This window comes from Aythya marila (assembly GCF_965140915.1).
Source record: "Aythya marila genome assembly, chromosome: 20".
NCBI lineage: Eukaryota > Metazoa > Chordata > Aves > Anseriformes > Anatidae > Aythya > Aythya marila.
Genome location: NC_139061.1, coordinates 9,150,757 through 9,171,168, shown reverse-complemented (window position 1 = coordinate 9,171,168; position 20,412 = coordinate 9,150,757). Strand labels below are relative to the sequence as shown.

Genomic DNA, 20,412 nt, shown 5'->3' with positions numbered 1-20,412 from the left:
ATAGTCCATTGCTGTCTAGCAGCGAGGTGAAGGAGTGAGAAGCCACATGTGGCAGAGTCCTGCTGGAGACTTTCCTGTGGCCGTGTTGCAACACACCCGCACAGCTCCAGTGAAAATCAAATATTTGTGCTTGAAGACAGAGCTGAGGCAATTTCCACCAGGAATATGCTGTCTCTCCCTGGATGAAAAACATCTCGCATGCATTGTACTATTATTCTGCTCAGTGCTTGACATACACTGCCTAGCAATTTTGTACTGAACTCCCCTTTTCTTTGAGCCAAGAGCGTAACATTAAACAAATCTGAGATTGCATTTGAGGACTTCCCAATCAACTGAAGAATGAACTCTGAAGCAGAAGTTGTTTTTAACAAAACGAGCTTACAATTATTATTCATAAATGCACATGTTATGGCTGCAGTTGTTCCACTTCTTTCTTTTACAACCCTATAAATTGTATACAGAACATAAAGGCTTTACTTCTTAAATAAATGTTTTGCAGCCGCCATAAATTATCTTTCTTGCATTCATAATGAAAAAAAAAAAATCCTGTTTGATGTTTTATATCCTCTTCCCTAAAATGTAAAATATGGTAGTTGGAGCCAGATTTTATCTCATTTGAAAATAAAAGAAGGTTCATTTCCTACTAATTTTTTTCAGTCTTAGGTTTGGAGTTCCCATGAAACGTTGCCCAATCTGCAAAGCAGTGTTACAATAAACTCCGCATTATCTGGGAGTTTGTGTTTGACTTGTACCACCGCTAATAGTCCTCGTCATAAAATGAGTTATGAACGTAACCTGCATCTCCTGTATTTTTTTTAATCCCTAATGTTGGTTATATTTCATCTTTCGACGCACCCCAAATCGCTGGCTGAATATTGGATTGTTGAACTTTTCCTGGATGCCAAACCTACGAGGACCCTGCCCCAGCGTTGCTGTCCTGGAAGCAGGCCTTGCTAAACTCCCAGCTCACTGGTTTGCAAAGCAAACTTCAGCCTTGTACTATTTACCTTGGCAAGTGCCCGACCAGATTGATGATCTGTAAAGTGGATTTGTTATTTGGCTGTTTGCTTTGGCAGCTCTTGAAAGCAGTTTGCTGATTACAGTCCCAGATGTCATTGCATACATTACTGTTCACTATAAGTTTCTTTTAAAGTTTTAATTTCAGCTACAAATACTATTAAGCTTTTTGCACCTTTCCGTCTTTTACTCATGGATATTAAATATCAAGAGCAGGCAGCCCTGATTTCCTTAAATTTCCCTATTATTATCATTGTCAGCCTCCTTCAGGCATCTCTGTAGCACCAGCAGCCAGGAGGAGGAACGCCAGCATCCCCCGGTTCGGCGCTGTGCCCGTCCACAGCACTGGCGTTTGCAAGTTGCTCACACCCCCAGATTTTTAATTGTAGGTAACCTGGGAAATTGGCATTGTGTTTTTGTAAATTGTCAGGCTTAAAATGAGCAAATACTTGAGTCAGAGGAGTTGACAAGCATTGGTAGTGCTGTTAACTAAAATCATGCCATGCCCTGTTTGTATTAGACAAAAAAAAGGAATGTGCATCTTCCAGGTATGTTTTCCAGGTTATATCCGTCTCCTCTTAGCTATACTCTTGGTTTTCAGAGGTTCTCAAGCCTGGTAGGCAGTTTGGTGGATGGGTAGGCTCAAAATTCATTTTTTTCCTAACTTGGGGCAGCTGTGGTCAGGCTCAGGCGGCTCCTCCGTGCCCCGCCGTGCCAGCCTGCACACAGTAGGACAAGGGGCGAGCTGTAGCTGTATGCTGCACTGCACTGATGCCTCCAAGTGCATCTGCCCTACTAATGCAGAATAAAAGCTGTGTAAGCATCTCAGCAGCAGGTTTGCTGCTCACCTACTGCAGGCACTGCAGAGCTGCCTCCAGGGAACAGCACAGGCCCTGCGGCTCAGTTGGGCTGGCACAGATCATCGTGGGGTCCTGGGCTGGAACAGCGAAACCGCTCTCCATAGGCAGCAGCTTTCTGTTGTTTTTTTTTTTGGTGGGGGTCCTTCCAGCTTTGAGATATTTCGGTTGAAGAAGTTAATTCACTTTAAGTAAGTTTACTTTTCAAGGGGAGGATATCATTGTAGTATTTTTGGCCACTGCTTGAGAATTCCTCTAACCCTTTACTATAATAAGCAAATTGAGCAGATTAAAGACACATTACATTGCCAAATGGTTTTTCTGAACTGTGCAAAGCTACCCAGGGTGACATATATTTTTTCTGTGGAAAAGGTTGTGGGGGTTTTTGTGAGCTGCTATGCTTTTTTTAGCGCTTCCTGTTTTATTGTGTTTGAAGTGTCTTTGTGGTGACCTGTTGGGGTAAGATTCTTCCATATGGAAGTGTTTCTTCAACTTTTAATCATTTTGTTTTTAAAAAAGAAAGATTTTTAAATCCGATTTGCAGATGTCTCTGGTTTTGTTCGCAGAGAGCTTGTCCAACTCACTACAGTGTTGTAGAAACGTGAGTCATGCTGAATTGTTTATATACAGTATAAAGATGACATCCACATATTTGCACTCTTAATTAAGTTTCATACCTTCTTTAAAATCTGTTTAAAATATCCTTAGAAGAGCATCGATATGTGTTTTAATGTATTTCTGTCTTCAGAAAATGATACCCCTTTAAAGGTCTGGGGTGAAACCCTGCCTTTGCTAAATGCTTTGGCAAAACTCCCATTGGGTTTGGTGGAACTGGGATTTCACCAGTAGACCCCTCCTCTGTTGCAGGGGTCTCTGAAGTCAAGTAATATCAGGATAACAAGCAAGTTTGTCCTTTGCCTGTTCCTGGAGAAAATCTTGCTGGGATTTTACATAGGGTCAGAAAAGGTTACAAGTTTATTTTTAAGTCTACAAGACGAAATTCTTCATTAATGTGCAACAGAATGCATATTCCCTGCACTCATATTGGGCTCACTGGCTTGTAACTGAGTCCAGAACCTGGCCCGCTGCATGTGCATTATAGCTGCATCCTGTTTCCTATTAGTTTTGACACTGACATCTGAATTTCAGATTTCTTCTTGTTTAGGTTTAACTGCTCAATCAGTATGTACAAAAGATATCTTGGGATCTCTCTGCAGTCGTCTGGCTTGCACGGGGTGAACGGGCAAAACTTGGCGTCTGCCCTAAGAGCTCTGAAGCAGCCCCTGTGTTCGAGCTGGTAGACTACGGCGCGTCACTGCACAGACAGCTGGGGTTGTCAACCAGGCATCTCCAGACTTTCTCTCTGCATCATATCTTCAGCGTTTTAACCATAAGAAAACTGTATTTGACAGTATTTTTGAGCCCACATGTGAATACCACATGTTGAGGTCTCATGTCTGCAGTTTCACTCCTAATTAAGTGTAGATGTAAGTAGTGGGTATCTTATAAGGTCCTTGGCTCTCTGCAATTCACCACAAGCATCTAATTTCCACTTCCTTTGTCTTGGACCTATTATTTATATGAGAAGGGTAGGTGGACTCGGTGGTTACAAGTCTATTGGATTATTATGTTTCTGTAGCCGTCATCCTGTCAAAGGTCCTGCAGACATTTGTGCTATTGGCTCTTGCTAGTTTATTATGGGTAAAATCCCTTTCCGTGCCGAAGGCTAGCCCAAGGTCTGCGCACCACTTAAGTCTTACTAAGCCCTAAAAATGGATCTTAAATGGTATATTGGCCTTGTGCCTGTTCTCAGCACAGAGGTGAATTTCATTCTTTATGAACAGTGAGATTTCCAGTTCAGCTTAGGCTGTTTATCTTCACTGCTCTGAGTATTAGGATGGTTTCTCTAAATCTGTCTAAAACTTCTGGTGCTTCAGCCCGCAGAAGCTAAGGCTTTCTGACCTAACAACAGGATGGTTTGAGAAACAGCAGCTTTTTGATGTAGATGGGCACAGCACTCATCTGTTTTGAATTTTCAAGGTGTTCCAAAGTCATATTGTTAGCTACAGGGGGTCTTTTGTGAGCAGCACTATGTACTGACTCGCTACTGAGACCTCAGAACATTCCCAGGTACTTAGTTTGGAAAATTGAAGTCAAGTCCCTGTGTTGTCTTACGCCTGTTCTACAAACTGAGGCATAAAGTGGACCAGTGACTCACTGGGCTGCTCAGAGTGGTATCAGTGAGATGAAGATGTAAAGCTGGAGGCTTATTTTACTGTTGGTGTTCAGTCTGCTTTCCACAGTATTCAGAGCTTGTTGGAAATGATTTTGGTAAGGAAATGCTGGCAATATTATTTGCATGTACCTGAAGGTGGTCATACTGATGTAACCTCTTTAGATGATGCTTTCTCTTCTCCCACGTGACAAAATGTATTGATACAAGTGCAGATTCAGGACTGGCTTTCAAAGTTGGCACGAAAAAAAAATGGAATCACACACTTGAAAGTCTTCATCATCTCAGGGCCTTCTTTCCTCTGCGCCCTGGCAGGGTGTCAGGGCTCTGGGGGAAAGGCGCCTTCAGCTCAGTGGCAAGTCTCCGGTTTAAATATTTCACAAAACACCTCGAATGTATCCCATTTCCTCAGTAGTTTTCAAACAGTGTCCAGCTAGATGAAAATTAGCCAGTGTTTTAGTTCGTAGAGCTACAAAGGTCAAATGTCTTGGAGAAACAAGGTGCTAAGATGCTAATTCTCCACCTTGGAATGAGAAGGCAGTTCTCTGCTCGATTAAGCAGAAAATGCAGGTGGTCTTAAACATCCCTACGTTTGCCTCCTGTTTTGAATGCAATTAAAATCTGCTGGGATTGCAGGGAGGATAACCGGCTTCCAGTGCCTTCCCACGTCCCATCCCAGGCTCAGTTACGAGGAAATAACTTGGGGAGGGAGCCCCTGGGCAGGCTGCAGGCATGCTACCAGAGGGCCTTGTCTGTCCCGGCTGTGGGACAAGCAGGGAGCTCGTCCCAAGCTGCTATTCTCACACTCCACCTCCTGCACTTCTCCTCTTGGAATCTTGTTTTCCACTTTTTGGAGATTTGTGAAACATATGCTTTGGAGGAGTCCCAATTTTTTTTCCCAGCAAGAAAAGAATTACTATTTGTATTGTAAAATGCCTCACGAAAACGTACGCTCCTTCTTTATAATGGACTCGCCTGGCACAACTCAGCAATCCGCGTTTCTCATCACTTCACAGTGTACTTTTATAGAGTATAAAAATGGTGTTATGATCCATGTTCCCAAACCTTGCCTCAGCTAGCAAGAACATCAATAAACATGGTTTGATAGACAACAGAGCTGCAGCGCCATTCCCTCGGTACTTTGAACGTGCCCTGACATATCTTTTGGATCTATTCTCCATATATGAAAGTACTCCTGCCTCTGCTGACCTTTTAATGTATCAAAGCTAGTAATATTGTGTGCTTAGGAAAAGTCGCTTCTCCCACAATACGTTTCCAGTCTGGTCACTTGTTGTACTTACAAATATTTTTCATTTAATGACCCACTGTTTTTTCCTCTTTCCTTGTCTTAAATTAATCACAGATTGAAAGAATAGCATACCTGGAATTAAGAAAAGATTTTACTTCATTTTTCCCCCTTTCTTTTTTTTTTTCTTCTCTGTAAAATTATTATTTTCATTTCTTTGGTTCCCTCCTGAAATGATTGTTTTATGTTGGAGCAGTTAAGCGCTCTGTTCCAGGAAAGTCTGTCTTTGTTCCAAGGCTTCCAGTGCAGAGGCTCTTTCCACCTTGATCTTTCAGCAGAGCACTAAACCATTTGGCCAGTTTTTTGTCACATTTTTTTTGTTGCTGTCCAGGGTTTTTGAGAGATTCCCCTTGGACAGCTTCCACCTTTCAGCTTGCCCACTGTAGGAAATTCTTCTGCTTGTATTTACACCGCTGCATCGTCAGAACCGATGCATCACTCTCCTATCTTCATTAGCCGGGGCCTGACAGCCACTTGCTCACCTCCAGGATTTTCTTTTCTGTGTTTCCAGGAGTGAGCTCTTCCTGATGATGCTCCGGGCCAGGCATGCTTGCAGAGGGCCCTGTGGGGCAGTGCTTGTGCGACGGCCTCACAGACCATCCCGTCCCTCCACCGACACAGCACTGTCAGAAATCCCTTCTCAAAGCCTCAGGAGAAGCATGCTTGCAGCCCAGAAGGCCAATTATAGCCTGGGCTGCATTAAAAAAGGGGTGGCCAGCAGGTGGAGGTGAGTGTCCCCCTCTGCTCTGCCCTTGTGAGACCCCACCTGGAGTCCTGCGTGCAGGCCTCGGCCCCCAGCACCAGAAGGATGTGGGGCTCCTGGAGCAGGTCCAGAGGATGGCCACAAAGATGCTCAGAGGGCTGAAGCACCTCTCCTACACAGAAAGATTGAGGGAACTGGGCTTGTCTAGCTTGGAGAAGAGAAAGCTCCGGGGAGACCTCATTGCAGCCCCCCAGTGCTTGAAGGGAGTGTATGAACAGGAGGGGGAACGCCTGTTTACATGTGTTGGTAGTGATAGGACAAGGGGGAATGGTTTTAAACTAAGACAGGAGATATTTAGGTTAGCTATTAGGAGGAAGTTTTTCACTCAGACGATGGTGAGGCACTGGGACAGGCTGCTCAGAGAGGTTGTGGATGCCCCATCCCTGAAGGCATTTAGGGCCAGACTGGATGCGGCTCTGGGCAGCCTGCTCTGGTGGTTGGCAGCCCTGCCCAGAGCAGGGGGGGTGAAACTACGTGATCTTTAATGTCCTTTTCAACCCAGGCCATTGTAGGATTCTCTGATTCTATGATTTGGGCTCAGCATTTCAGCCTTGTCTGAGGGACTGGAAAGGTGTGGGAGCGGCTTCTACCTGGGTTAGAGGATTCCCCTAATAACCAGATTTCTTCTCCATGTTAAATTCCGCAGAAACTTGTGATTAGCCCCACTTCTGAGAGTTCAGAGAGGCTTAATTCTACTGTAAAGCTGTCAGCAGTGATATTTTTTTAAGACGGATCTTGGTTCTTGTACAGAACTACTTCTCGCTAAATTCCTGTTCAACCAAACACACTTGTCATTTCTCAGCCATTAAAGACCATAAACTCCATCTTTGGTTTTTTACATGCTGAACTTAGTTTATAATGATAGATACTTGTTTATAACGCACTGAAGATTTTTGTTAGCTTTCTGGCATAAAAATTGGAATCTTCTCCTTTGATTCGTAGTTATTAGTAGCAGGTTTATCCTTTAAAATATGTGCAAGTTATGATTCCAGTAGAATATTTATTGTCCACAGCAATGGTAGTCCGCAGCTTTCAGAATCCATCTTGCTGTGGCCGGCGGCATGGTTATAATCATCAGAAACTGCGCGCAGCAACTGAGGCTCCTTTTGCAGAAGGATTTAGGTACTGCAAGGCAGAAAGCCCCAGGGCACCTGCTAGAGCTGTGGGGTCTCCGTGGGGAGGGAAGAGCCTTCCTGCCCCAGCCCTGGGGTATCTGTAATAGGGCAGGTTTGAGTGATCCGGTATTTAGAGGATGCTATAACGTGTGTGCAGAGCTGAGTGGCTGAATCAGGCCCTTCTGGGGAAGCAGGCAGGGAGAAATGCCAGCTTGGGTGATCCCAGAGGTGCTGGGAAGACTGGGGTGGTTCTTCCCAGCACAGCACGGGGACAGGGCCTGTGGGGTCAGGCAGGGATCTGCGGTATCACCATTTGGACTTCCAGACACCAAAGTTCCCCCTTCATCCCTAGCCGTGTACCTGATTTCTTTGGGCTTTTGGTGGCTACTGGTTGAATGGTCAGTCCCAAATTACATTATAGGTTGCATTGTTTCATAAATCATAACAAAGCGTGTCCTTGCCTCAGTGCTTCAAAAATGGCTTTTACTAAAGGAAGAAAAAAGGACATAGACTACAAAAAGCCATTTCTTCAGAGTTAGGGCGCGCTGCATTTCATGAATTAACAGCACAATGTGAATTATCAGACTGTCCTCTTACACTTGATTTTCTTTGCATTTGTTTGGGTTGATGTATCCACTTCCTCTCCTTTTCTGCCTTTGTGGAGATCCATTTATCTTCATGATACAGATGGAAATGTACAGCTGAATCAGGCAGGTCCCCAGTGGGCAGGAGCCTGCTGCGCTCTGAGCCTCCACCAGTGTGAAAGCAGAAGTCCTTGTTTGTCTTCTTTTATTTTTATTTTGTCTAATTAGTCCTTGTTTCTTCCTTAAAGCTTGCTGTGAACAGTGAGCCATCTTTGCCGAAGCCCTGTCTGCATTTGGAGCTGTTACCGCAGATTGCCAAGTGCAAACACGAGGCGTGCAGAGGGGTAACCCTGCTGCCCTTCACGTACAGCCTTTTCTGAGGATGAGAGTGAGATGAGTTAAATGACCGAAAGCCGTAGGCTAGGACATGCCAGCTGCAATAATTTTTTCACTCAATCATCTCACCTTGCAGTGTCACTCTGCCTTATACAGCCAACAGATGTCTGATGGATAACACAAGTGACAAGGGCAAAACCTCCTGAACATGTTCAGAGGAGAGGTTCAGGCAGCGAGGACTGGTCTGCTGGCTCCTGACCAGCTGGGTCCTGCCCGGCCCGAGCAAAACCCCCGCGTTCAACGGGGTTTGCTGGAAGTCAGACCTCGGTGCTGCGAGTCACCGAGGGCTCTGGCCCTGCTCCAGAAGCACATTTAAGCACACCCTTAACTTCCAGTGTGTATATACGACCACTGAAGTCACTGTGGCTATTTACATGCTAAAAATTAAGTATATGCTTAAGCTGGCTTGGGGCCAGAGAGTTCAGTGCTTTGTAGGTCCAGTCCTTGTTGGAGCTTAGATAACCAGCTCGTGCAGCTTGGCTCAGGCTTTTAATGAAGTCAGAATCGGGCCAAAAGAATTTATCTTTCCTGACTTGGAAGGCTTGTACGGAAACAAATTTAACTTTTTTTTTTTAATTTTATTATTTTCTAAACATAAAATTTCACGTTTCCATGTAGTCCTTAAAGAAACACATTTTCTTAATGTTCTTGGAGGAATCCAGAGGCTGAGACTGAGCCCTTTCCAAAACGCCCGGAGTTGATGGAGAGGTGCCTGTGATCTGCTGCCTGGCCGGGGCGGACGCGGTGCCGCCCGAGGTCCCTCGCAGGCACGTCGTCCTCCCTGCTAGGAAGGAGTGGCATTGCACCGGGCTGTCCTCAGACAGAAGGTCTGCTTCTGGGCAGCGCTGGCCACAGAACTGCCCGGTGCCCTTGGTGAGTTACTTCAGCTTCGAAGTTCCAGCTCGTCCCTGCTGTGAGCAACACCAGTCTGTATTTCAGCACTGATGACTTGTTTTGCCTTAGCTGAGGATTTGGCTGTGGGGATGTTTTGTAAGGTCTCCTTCATTCCTTGCTCTTGGTAGCTCGATTAATAAATAGCAAGAGTGAATTTCCAAAGCTGTTCCTGATGTTAACGGCGCTGTACTCTTACAGCTGCCCAGAACACAAACATTTCTGTCGCTCCAGTTCAGTGTTGGAATCTGTCTCGTGGTGTTTGTGAGGTGCTCTACAATACGGGTAGGGAAGCTCTGGGTAGAGCAGGCTGTGCGTGTAGCATTAGATGCAATTCTAATAAACTGAATGTTAACACACAGTTCTGATACAGAAAGCATCAGAAGAATGTTTTTTCTCCTAAGCTATTCCCTAAGGAAAAGGTGGTTTGCACCATAGGAGCATGGCAAGGAGTTACACTGCTGACATGCAAACCCCTACTACAAATGGCTCAAATGCACAAATTTCTGCAAAGCGATTGAAAACCTCAAATGCCTCGTGTTTATTAACACTTTGTGCCGCTTTGCTGGAATTGGGTGGGAGCTGGGAGCTGCTTGGTGCTTCTGGGGAGCAGCAGGCAGCAGGATGGATGCTGTCCTTCGAGCCCCTCCCAGGCACGCAGCGAATGCCTCCTATTCGCAAGGGAGATTTATTTATCCTGTGCACAAGGACTTAATAGACAGTAGCTTGGAATCGACACGCACATTGTCTCATAGTGAGGTAAGACAAATAAATTACAAGTCAGAGGCCCCGAGCAGGATTAGTGATGCACCTTAGGAAAATATTTTGGTTTCTGTTTATATGTCAGCTGGGTTGTGAAACGTTTCATCTGGAAAAGGTGATAAGAGACCAGCGAAATACTTGATCTTACGATGCAAAAAATATTTCAGTTTCATTCTTAACTGGTTGCTAGTGATATAAACCAAATTTCACATTTCTGGAACGTCAGTAGCTGCTCGGCCACTTTCCTGTGGATGCTCTTCTGCAAACTTTGTTTTTGCAAAGCAAAATGCAGTACCTGCTGCGACCCATCTGGGGAGGGACTGCACCCAAGATGAACTTGGCCATTCAGCATTACATTCTCTGTTTCTATTACACAAAAAAAGAGTCTCCTATTACAGTGTGAGTGACATATTAGGTTGTAGCCCAGTTCCATTGTTTTTTCAACACTAAGACTTTTTTAATTCAAGTGAAACAATCAAAATTAAATTCCTTGGCTCAAACAGTTACCACTAATTCGTAAGCAATATGACAAATCCACAGTTTTGTCTCAAATTGTAACATAAGATCTTAGTTATCCAGTAAACCCTGATGAGTTGTCAGGCCTTTCCTTACATGTGGGTAAATAGGAGTCATTTATAATCTGTGATGTGTCCTTTATACCTGTGTATACGTATGCATTTGCACATGCTGCAAGATTGATAATAAGCATGATAAATCTTGCTGTTTTCTTAAGGGAAGTGAAGAGGAATTATCCAAGTCCCTCCAGTGGAATTGGCATATTGGAAGTGAAGCTACTAAGGCAGGGTATGCCTGCAAACTCTTTCAAAGGGTTAAGAAATGGCTTGGCATTTCAATGCGAAGCAAATAAGGATCATTGTGTAGCATCACAGAAATACCAGATGTATCCTCTATGCTTCTTAGGCAGCTTTTCCCAATGGAGCCAATATAGAGACTTGGGCATCATAAAATTGCAGGGTTTGTTCAGATGAGAAGTAAAACAAATAGAGACTTGTCTAAAGAAGCCTTCACTGAGATTTAATGCCATTCATTGTGTGTTTAAATTTCCTAGGCATTGTTGAAAATCTCATTAATAATCATCTTATTGTAAGCTTAACTAAGTAGGTCTGTGGAGAGTGGGAAGTTTTAACAGGAGAAAAAAAAAAAAAAAAAGTCACTAGATTTTCTAATTTTAGCCGGGACTGAGAATTATAAGTATGTGAATACCACAAGAAAACATTTCCAACCCCGCACAAGCTAAAAAGTGCCGCAGATCTATTGTGAATCCTTTTTTAATGAAATTTCCAGACGTAGAGGTTGCAGGACCATCAGGTGAGGCGCCTGATGTGCAGAGCGGTGGCTTGGGGCGCACACCCAGCCCCGACAGCCCTGGCGCTCTGCAGAGCTCTCCTCTTCAGGATACTCCAGTGAGCGGCAGGATTAAATGCAAAGAAAAGTTAATCTCTAGGGAGGTTTGGGGCTGATTGTAGCATTCCGGGCTTTTTCTGGGCATTCTGATACTGCAAAGCTGTGAAGAGTTAAAATACGCAAGAATCTCGCTATTCTAGGGGAAAACAGCATTTTCCCTGATAATGTATTTTTTAATGAAAAGGCTATTTTGTTTTCAAAACAATAATAGCATCCAGTTACGGTGTAGTTCCTATCTCTTTTTGCTTTTTGACCGCTGCAGAAGTGGCATGCAGTATTGCAAGAGGTGTACAAATGCACTCCTTTCATTTTTCAATGCACCGCATCCCTCGGCTCGCAGCTGAGTTGCACCTTCCCCGTGGGCACCTGCAGCAGGCCAGGAGCTGGCCCCGTGGCAGAGCCAGCAGTCACCACCAGCCTCCGTGTCACACTTCTCAGCAAGGGTCGGTGCTTCTGGTACTGCAAAGCTGCAGCATAAATACCCCAAGGACACCAAATGCACATTTTTTTTGCATTTTATCTTACAAGTCCTGCTTTGGATAGATGTCACATCCCGCCTCCGGTTTCCGAACCATTGGGGCTCTCTCCCTTCTCCTTCCGCTAACCCCCTCGCCTTTCGGGAAGCCAGGAGCTCGGCCACGTCTGCAGGAGCCGTCTGCGACGTGCGGGTGCTTTGGGTGGCTTTGCTCAGTTTTTGCCAGCCCGACTCTCGGTGGCAGAGCAGGGTCGGTGCCATGCGGGTCCCTCATTTGGTGGCCGGGCGTGCGGCCACGGGCTGGTTGCAGCGCCCCTTGGGCTGGCATGGAGCAGAGTCACAGGGAGCATTCGAGGCGAAGGCAGGGTTTAATAAATATACTTAATCATTTATATTTTGACCTTAGCCCAGACTCATACTCAGACGCAGAAAGCTGAAAGTTGAAAACGTACTTTGTCAAGGCTCCTTTGGCTGATGCAGTGGTAAAACAGGGCAGCCTTGCTCTGAGGAAAGGCAGATCCTTCAGAAAGGAGAGTAAAAGGTCAAAACTAATCCAAAAGGACAAGCAGTGTATGTCTGTGTGTATATTGGGTTTCACATATGAAATCCAGTCATGATAAATCTGATGGCTTTAGAAACATCTACTTTGATTAATGAAAACATAGTTCCCATAGACCGTGGGTTTCATACTTCAAAGTTCTCCTGGATTTAGGACCTTAGGTTTTGCTTATTCATATAACATGCAGGAAACTATTTTTAAATGAATAAGGGAGTTTAAAAAAAAAAAAAAAAAGGCAAATGTTTCAACATCGGAGGTACAGAAAGACTGGATAATAAGGAGCAAAATTAACAAACAGCAGACATTTTATTATGCATTTTACAATAATGTTTACATTCTTTCCTCTATATTTGTTTTTCCTTGAAAAGATTTATGTATTTATAAAAATATCTCACTGTTCCAGCTCTGAAAATTGCAGCCTCCCTCGCATTTGAAAGCCTTCACGATCGCTGTGATCGCTGGCCATGTTCCTAGGCATCTGAACCGCTTCTCCCCGGCCCGTGGTTAACCCTTTGTGCAGGGGGGAAAGAGACAGCCTCTGCTGGACAATGGGGAGGAGGAGGAGGGTGAGACAGCCCCCAGGGACCCACCGAGCTCTCACTGCAGCACCCAGACGATCCTGCCCGTTGTCATCCATTGCTGCCGCCAGGCTTGCTCCTCCCGGCCCCTGCATGCTTGCCTAGAGCTCATTTAGAAACAATTACAGAGGAATAAGCAGCATTTTCGCTTGCAAGTCTGCAGTGTGCTGAGGAGGCACGCAGGAACCTCTCAGCCACGGCAGCCTCACTTATCCAAAAGTTCAAAGGGATTTGAAAGTGTTCGCTGCCTGTGGGACCGGGCACCCCGGCTGAAGCCTCCATTAATTAAATGCACTCACAGGATACAGAGCTGGTGAGTAATGTCCTGTTTATAGCAGAAGTGAGCGATTCTGGAAAAAAAGAAACACTGTGGGAGGGAAGATGACAGGGAAATAGAGTTGCTCGCAAAGGCTGCAGCCTCTGCCATCGTTTCCCAGGGCACTGCTGGCACTCGCACCCCCAGCTCAGAGCCGAGCGCAGGTGAGTTTTGTCAGCTGAGGGGCACATCCCACAAAAGGATGGGAAGGAGGTGTGCGATCTGGACATCAGAGACCAGCGTCTGAGCACGGACGTGTCCAGAAGCCCAGGGAGTGGCAGGTCGGGGCGAAGCCGCGTCCTCCCCAACCCAGAGAGGAATTTGTGCAGCTCCCCCAAGGGCAAGCGCTCGGTGCTGCTGCTCCGCAGCTTTCCCCCTGGAGTAACGAGGTTACAGTGGTGGAAGCGAATTGGCAAACCCTGTAGGAAAGTTCAGCCATTAATATTTAAACAGAGTACGTTATAATTCGACTGACTACTTGGGGCAAGGAATTTCCGTGTGCTCGTTCCTAACACACCCATGGGGTTCTCGCTCCCAGCCCAGGCTGTTCTGGGCACTGCAGTTCCTGGTGCCTTTGGTCCAGAAGGGCCCAGGGCTCCCTTCAGCATCCCCTCCTGCTTCCCAAATGTCCTCAGCAAGAGCAGCATGGGTATGGGCAGCAGCATGGGCACGGGCAGCCCTTCTGCTCCTTCCAACACCACCTCCATCTCCCCCAGGGCCTGCCCCTCCTGGAGAGCAGCCTGGGTCGAGCCCACGGCTCCTTCCCGAGAAGGATGCATCTTTTGTTGGTTAAAATTGGCAGGCCGTTTCCTTTACTATTTACTCTGTTATTTTTGCTCACACGTATGTTGCAATATGCAAGGTGAGGCTCAAAACTGTCAAGCTCTTTAATAGAACCATTACTGTATTTTTGGAGAACGTACTCTTTTTGATTTACTGTTCCTTAGAAGACAGGAAATGGAGCTACTTGATTTCATACTTTAAACAAAGCCGTCCAGAGGTTTAATGAAAAAAATTTCCCCTGGCTTTTGAATTAAAGGGCTATGGTGAAAGATTTAGCTTGGCTATTTTGACTTAGAAAAATAACATACTAGAAGCATTAAAATATTTTGTAAAAATACTTTTTAGTACTAGATTTTTCAGAGAAGAAAATAACCTTCTCTGGTTTTCTCGGTCTTTGGTCGGTAGGGCTAGCTGTGAAAGGAAAGGACGTTTCCAAGGTTTGGGTGTTTTTCTTTCCTTCTGTAGAATTTATTTTCCTTTTATATTAAAAGCCTTGAAACAATTGCAACGCTGAAGACAAATTCTGTGCTTCTAAGCAAGGTAGTTTGGTATGAGTAATGGCAGAAGCCTTTGCCATTAGCAAAACGCGAGCAGTGTGAGGCAGAAGGACGCAGAGCCTAATCCTGTGCTGCCCGGCAGCGGCGGGAGGAAAGGGCAGTTCTCCTCGGGAGGCAAATGTCAGTGGAAGGCCAGAAGTGGGAGATCGGTATCAGGAGAAAATCGGTTTTAATAGGAAAATGCTGCGTGTGGAGCAGAATTAGCTTGGAGTGTCTGGGGCGGTAGAAAGCTAAACAGGCTGGAATTGCAACACAAAGCACTTTCGACCTAGATGTTGAAGCCAAGGTTTCTGCTCGTTCCATTTGGTTTGATTTGACTTTGTTTTTTATTTGTAGCGCAGTGGATCTGGGACGGAGCTTGGGCATCGTACAAAGCAGGCTGATGGTCTTAATTTCCACCCAGTTTCATCTTCAGTAAATAAAGAGAGAAGGAAACGTTCTGCTAGCTTGAAAGCACCGTGCTGCAGGATGAAATATTGACACAAGTTAGTCAGCGGGATATTTTTCAGCGACTTCAATGAGGTTTCACCAGGATTTCACTAGCAGTTGCTTGGCTAAAATAATACCCGATTTTCTTCTGGAGTTGTTTCTGCAGTAACTGCTCCTTATAGGTGGAACCTGTTCCACCATCGGAGGAGCTGTGTCAGGTCCGGGGGACAGGAGGAAGGCTGGATTTCACACATCAAGGTCTTACATTCATGGCTGTCAGTAAGATCTCAGCAGTTTATCAGAGAACGCACCCGGCAAAGCCTGCCTTCTCTCAGCCCCTCCGTAATGCTCGGGATCGGCAGGAGGCTTCCTCTGTCACGCTGCTGCAGTGCTGCCACTCCAGCAACGTTGGGGTTGGGGCAGCATTTGGAGCAGGACGCTGCTCTGAGATGTATTTGTAAACTTGCCTCTGGCCAACGATGAGAAATTTGATATGTTATCAACCGAGATACTAGGACTGACGAAGAGAGAGCACGGCGGGCAGAAAAAGAGATTACAATTTAATAAATAGCAAAGATACGGTTAGCTGCTATCAGTTTAAGTTTAATGCCGTTAACTCTTGTGCATTTGGTAATGATGTATGTAGGACAAAGCACCCAAAGGCTTCTGGGGAGTCACCAGCCCGGCTGTGGCTTCATGCACTTTGCGGAAGAATTTTTCCAAGGCATAAAAATATCCAGGACTTCATTCTGCCTTGAGAAAATGGTTTTCCTCCACTACATCTGCTGTCTGTCAATGCAACAGCATAAAGAACAGGAAGGGCCATGACAATCGCTCTTGTTCTTCCTGAAGCAGCTTTTTTTTTCTTTTTTTTTTTTTTTTTTTTTACATTAGAGAGGTACAGAGACGGTGGTTTGGGCTTTGTGGTACCAAAGGACCTGCCTGTCTTAAGCAAGGTCACATTTTCTGCCCCTACGCCCTGTGTAACCTAGGTTGTTCATCTGTGTTCTTATGGAACCAATTTAATAAATGTATATATTGAAATAAGGAGGAATTGGTGGACTCCAGGACAACAGCTGATGGTGCAGAGCCCATCTCTGCCCCACCGCTGGTTACTCAGTGATGCCTGCACAGTGTGGTCATGGCTGGTGAATCACCGCTGGGTGCCTGGACAGGAATCGTATTGCCAGATGTGTGCTTGTGACATGCAAAAGGAGTCAAAAAGGAGGAAAGATAAAAACTAGAGCTTCACCAGCCTTTCAGTTTTTTACAAGAAAGCTTTCTGTGCAGTTAATCCCTCTAACCTGCATTTACATTAACACTCGCACCTCACACGTTGCTGCTAAGAAGTTTTGGCAGCTCCTGGCCCTGATTGCAGAGGTAACGCTACACTTGTCTCCTTTGCTCTCACTCAAGTATCTCTGGAACCAGAGACAGGCACTCTATGAAGTTTCTCCTTGTACACGTATGCAGTCATCTTGGCAGAGCTTCAAAAGCCATTTGCCTTATTATTCATATGTCTGCTTATAGGAGCAGAAATGCTCCCATTTCTCACTTTCAAAATAAGAGCAGACCCTAGCAGAGAAGAGATTTCTCCCTGGCATTTCTGGCACAGCAGTGCAAATCTGTGGGAGCTTGCCGTCACCCCGCTGCCACGCTGGGCTTTGTGGGTACGGGTTTAGAAGCCCCCCGGTAGCTCTCCAGGGACACAAACAGCCATAGGGGAAATGCCTGAAGTCAGTGGGCTTCTAGAGTATAAGCAGAGTGGGGATCTCAGGGCCTCGTGAAATCCCGTGAAGGATGACTTGAAAAAGAAACCTTCAAAAAAGACCAAATTTCGCTTTTCCTCCTGCAGTTAGGATCGCTGACAACATGGAAATGTTGCAGAGACCCAAACAGAATAGAAATGACTTAGCCTCCTCACTGCATTTTCTCAAACAAGCTTCAAGAACCCTTGCCTTAAAACAAATTAGTAGACTGAAGTAACCTTATAAATCCAAAGAGCCATTAAAAAGTTGAAATATTTGGTCATTCCTCCTCTCGGTTCAAACTGGGATTCATCCAGAGTTCAAGTGCGTGTATCACACAAGAGCCATGGTCCCATTTTGTAGAGGTCCATTTTAGTGTTGATGGTTTTCTAGTGCCAGGAATCTACTCTGCAGCCAGGCAGAGAGATAAATCAAAGTTGTGCGCGCTGATGAAATTCAGGAGCCAGAAGTCACCATTGCAGCCCATATAAATCCCTGAATGCCAGCCCTTGTGCTTTTGTCCATGCCATTAGAGTTCAAAATTATCTGCCCCTCTTTGCTGATGTATGGATTAACCGGCTGCCCGAGTGTTTACTAACGGTTATCACCCAGTACTTTGGACGTTATCAGAGGAAGGGACGCCTGCCGCAGGGCTTGGTCTCTCACCCTTTCTATTACCACCTGTCAGTGGCAGAGAGTGTGCTGTGAAGCTGTACAGTCACAGAGTACAAGTGTAGATAGTTTCTGACGGCTGATCAAAGGGGAAAACCAAAGGCCTGATAACAAGGACGTGTTTCATGTACTTTTAACTTTGAGAAACATTGGCATTTGCATTTTTTCCCCTCTGCAGGCTGGCAGAAACCAGGCACAATAAATGCTGCATATTCAGTTACCTAATAGTTGAGTAAATGGTATGTGCTTGAAGCAACAAAGCATAACTGTAATCTTGTTCCAAGTGGGAATGATTTAAGTAAGCCTTTGCAGAAGACTTGCTGTATAATAAAGTAGAATAATTTTAATTTGTACTTTGAAGTGATCTTGAATTCAGAATCTAATCTTTGTATTCAGCAGAACATCGTATACTGTTGTGAATGAGGTAATAACTGTAAGCTAAGGAATTACTTTCAGTATCTTTTGTAGGTACGTGCACTCTGTCATCATAGCCAGCATCCTCAGCAAAGCACTGCTGATGAAAGAGTCTCTGTTAGCTCAAGTTGCAGGTAAAATTTCACCGTACAGGGACAGAAAATCCACATACCTAGGCTGAAAGAAGGGCTCACTTTTTTCCTTCAGTAAGCTTACTTTGAACACAAAACAGAAAGGAAGCAAGCTGTCCTTTTCTCACCAGCATATCACACTGTTGCACTTCCCTGCACGAGAGCAGGAAAGGCACACTAGCTGCAGGTTGTGGCCAGTAGCAAGGACAAAACAACGTGGCTGTTTCCATTGTCCAGGCTGAGAAGGGGAGGGGGTGCTCAACAGCAGAGCAGTGAAAGGCAAATCGACTTTAAAACTAATTTCAGGTCCTCTAACATACTTGATAACCTATACAGTTTTTTTTTTTTAACATTACAGTTCCTGATTCTTTTGTCATTTACATCAGTGCCATTATGCTGATTTCAGCGAAGCCTCTCCCAGCTCTCACTAGTGTGAGACCAGGCTTGGGGCTGTATTTCTAATTTAACATTTTTGCATAAAGCTGCTAAGTACCTGGGCCTCTCTGCTTGCTCCTACTGTGCTATTAACGCCAACATTTCAACTAATGTGCTAAAATTAGCTTTTCAGGAGCTCAAAATGCAAGGCCTTCTTTCTTTCAAATGCAATAAATGATATCATATGGTCCCAGGCTCTCCCGAACATCTCCCGTTTGTTTGTTGAAGGTGCCTTTGACCGGAGCGTGACCTTGCTGGAGGTGTGTGGGAGCTGGCCCGAGAACTTCGGTCTCCGCCACATGTCTTCCATGGAGCACACTGACGAGGGCCTCCGGGAGCGCCTGGCCGATGCGATGTGCGAATCCCCCAGCAGGGACATAGTGGGATCAGGAACAGGTACAAAGAAGAGGCGTGATCAGAGATCACGTACATCTCACCCAATGGTGATTTTTATTTTTTATTTTTATTTTTCAAGTTTTGCTTCTCCTTTCCTCTGCACACTACCTCTGTGATTAATCAACTTTTATGGGGGTCTCACTTAGTGTGAGAAAAGTCATTTATAAAAAGAAAATATCGGTAGATGACATAAACATAGTCAGGGAAGCCTAAAGCAACTCAAAGAAAAATGCTGGCTTTTGAAGCTCCCTTACCGTAGTGCTGTGATAAGGGCTCTCCTCCCCTCCCTGCCAACTCAGGAGCATCTGAGTCTATGTGCAGATTGCTGCTCTTGCCCACACTGATCCAAACAATGTCATAATCACACACATCCTAATTTTGTGTCCTGAATAGAGCCACTGTGAAACGCTGGTTCTATAATCCAAATTAATCTGTCTTCATCAGTGTCCATTATATTGATAAATTATATCATCTGTTTAAGTAAATGGAATAGCACGTCAGAGATTATGCTGCTCAGAAGGGGCCCAGTGCTAGAAGATGTTCAGAAATGTTAAAGCTCAGTTATTGTGGTTTTATTGTCTCCCATTAATTTTGGCTTGTTTTAAAAATGCCTTCTAGTAAAAGGTCTAGGCCCATCTTTGATCTGTGCACCATTTGTGTTGCGACCAGCAGCTAATAGCCGTGGTCGCTTCTAACATCAGCTGCCAGCTCACTTGTCACTCTTCTGGCAAGATGCCTGGGAAGGAAAAAAGGAGGAACTTGAGCAGTAACATAGGGGTATGCCAGCCTAGTGACATTACAGAAACGTTGTGGAGAGTAGAAGCTGCTCTTTCTTTCACTGTGGTCCTCGTATTGCTGAGGGGCCCTGTGCTGCTCTGAGCTCTCCCAGCTCCGCACCTCTCCAGCTAGAAAAGACTCGAGCACTTTGCCATCAGGGCTTGCCCCCGTGCTTTGCAGAAGGGTTACTACGGAGTAGGTAAGCTACAGCAGGTCACCACACTGTTACTACCTCCCACCAACTGGAGGAGAAGGTTGAAAATCAGCAGTTTAAGCTCCCATATGTAGGTACAAGTAGCAATAACCAAGCTGCCAAATGGTGCAGAAGCACCTTTCGTACCCCAACTTGCCATCTGTCAAACTGTCTTTTCCACTGTTTTGCTACTCCTGAAAAAAGTGGAGTCATGGGATGGCTTGAAACTCAGTATTAACAGAAGGAGGTTGGTTGAACACCAAATAAAGGTCTCGTTTACACATCTGGTGCAAATTTTCACCAGTTTGTTGCCTTGGACAAGCCTCTTAACGTGCCCATGATTGCTGCATCACTGCAATGGGGGTAGAGATGCCTCACGTTGCAGGGGTGGAGTTTGATAAGCTCGTGTTTGCAAAGGGCATTGAAGATGGAAAAACAGGCTGTGAAAAATGCAGAAACATATTTATTTCATCACTTATTGACCCATACTGTGAGCAGAATGAACTTTGGGATCATGTTCACTTCCTCGAATGGGTCAGCTCTCCTCCTGTGCTTCAGAGGAAAGATAAAGGGAATAATTTCTCTGAAAGCTGAAGCCAT

General features: G+C 45.2%; 1 protein-coding gene across 7 annotated transcripts in view; it reads left to right on the top strand.

The window, feature by feature from the left end:
* The window catches only part of BCAS3 (BCAS3 microtubule associated cell migration factor), a 353,644-nt gene that overhangs the window by 311,728 nt on the left and 21,504 nt on the right, over nucleotides 1-20,412 (top strand). For 4 of the 7 annotated variants that reach the window (XM_082776131.1, XM_082776129.1, XM_082776130.1 and 1 more), the window contains one exon: nucleotides 18,675-18,842. The exons of 1 other annotated variant lie outside the window; for it this stretch is intronic. In XM_082776131.1, coding sequence (XP_082632257.1) covers nucleotides 18,675-18,842 — 168 coding nt within the window. Of the gene's footprint in view, nucleotides 1-18,674; nucleotides 18,890-20,412 lie in introns of all 7 variants that reach the window. 2 more of the 7 variants (XM_082776133.1, XM_082776134.1) reach the window with 1 other exon arrangement.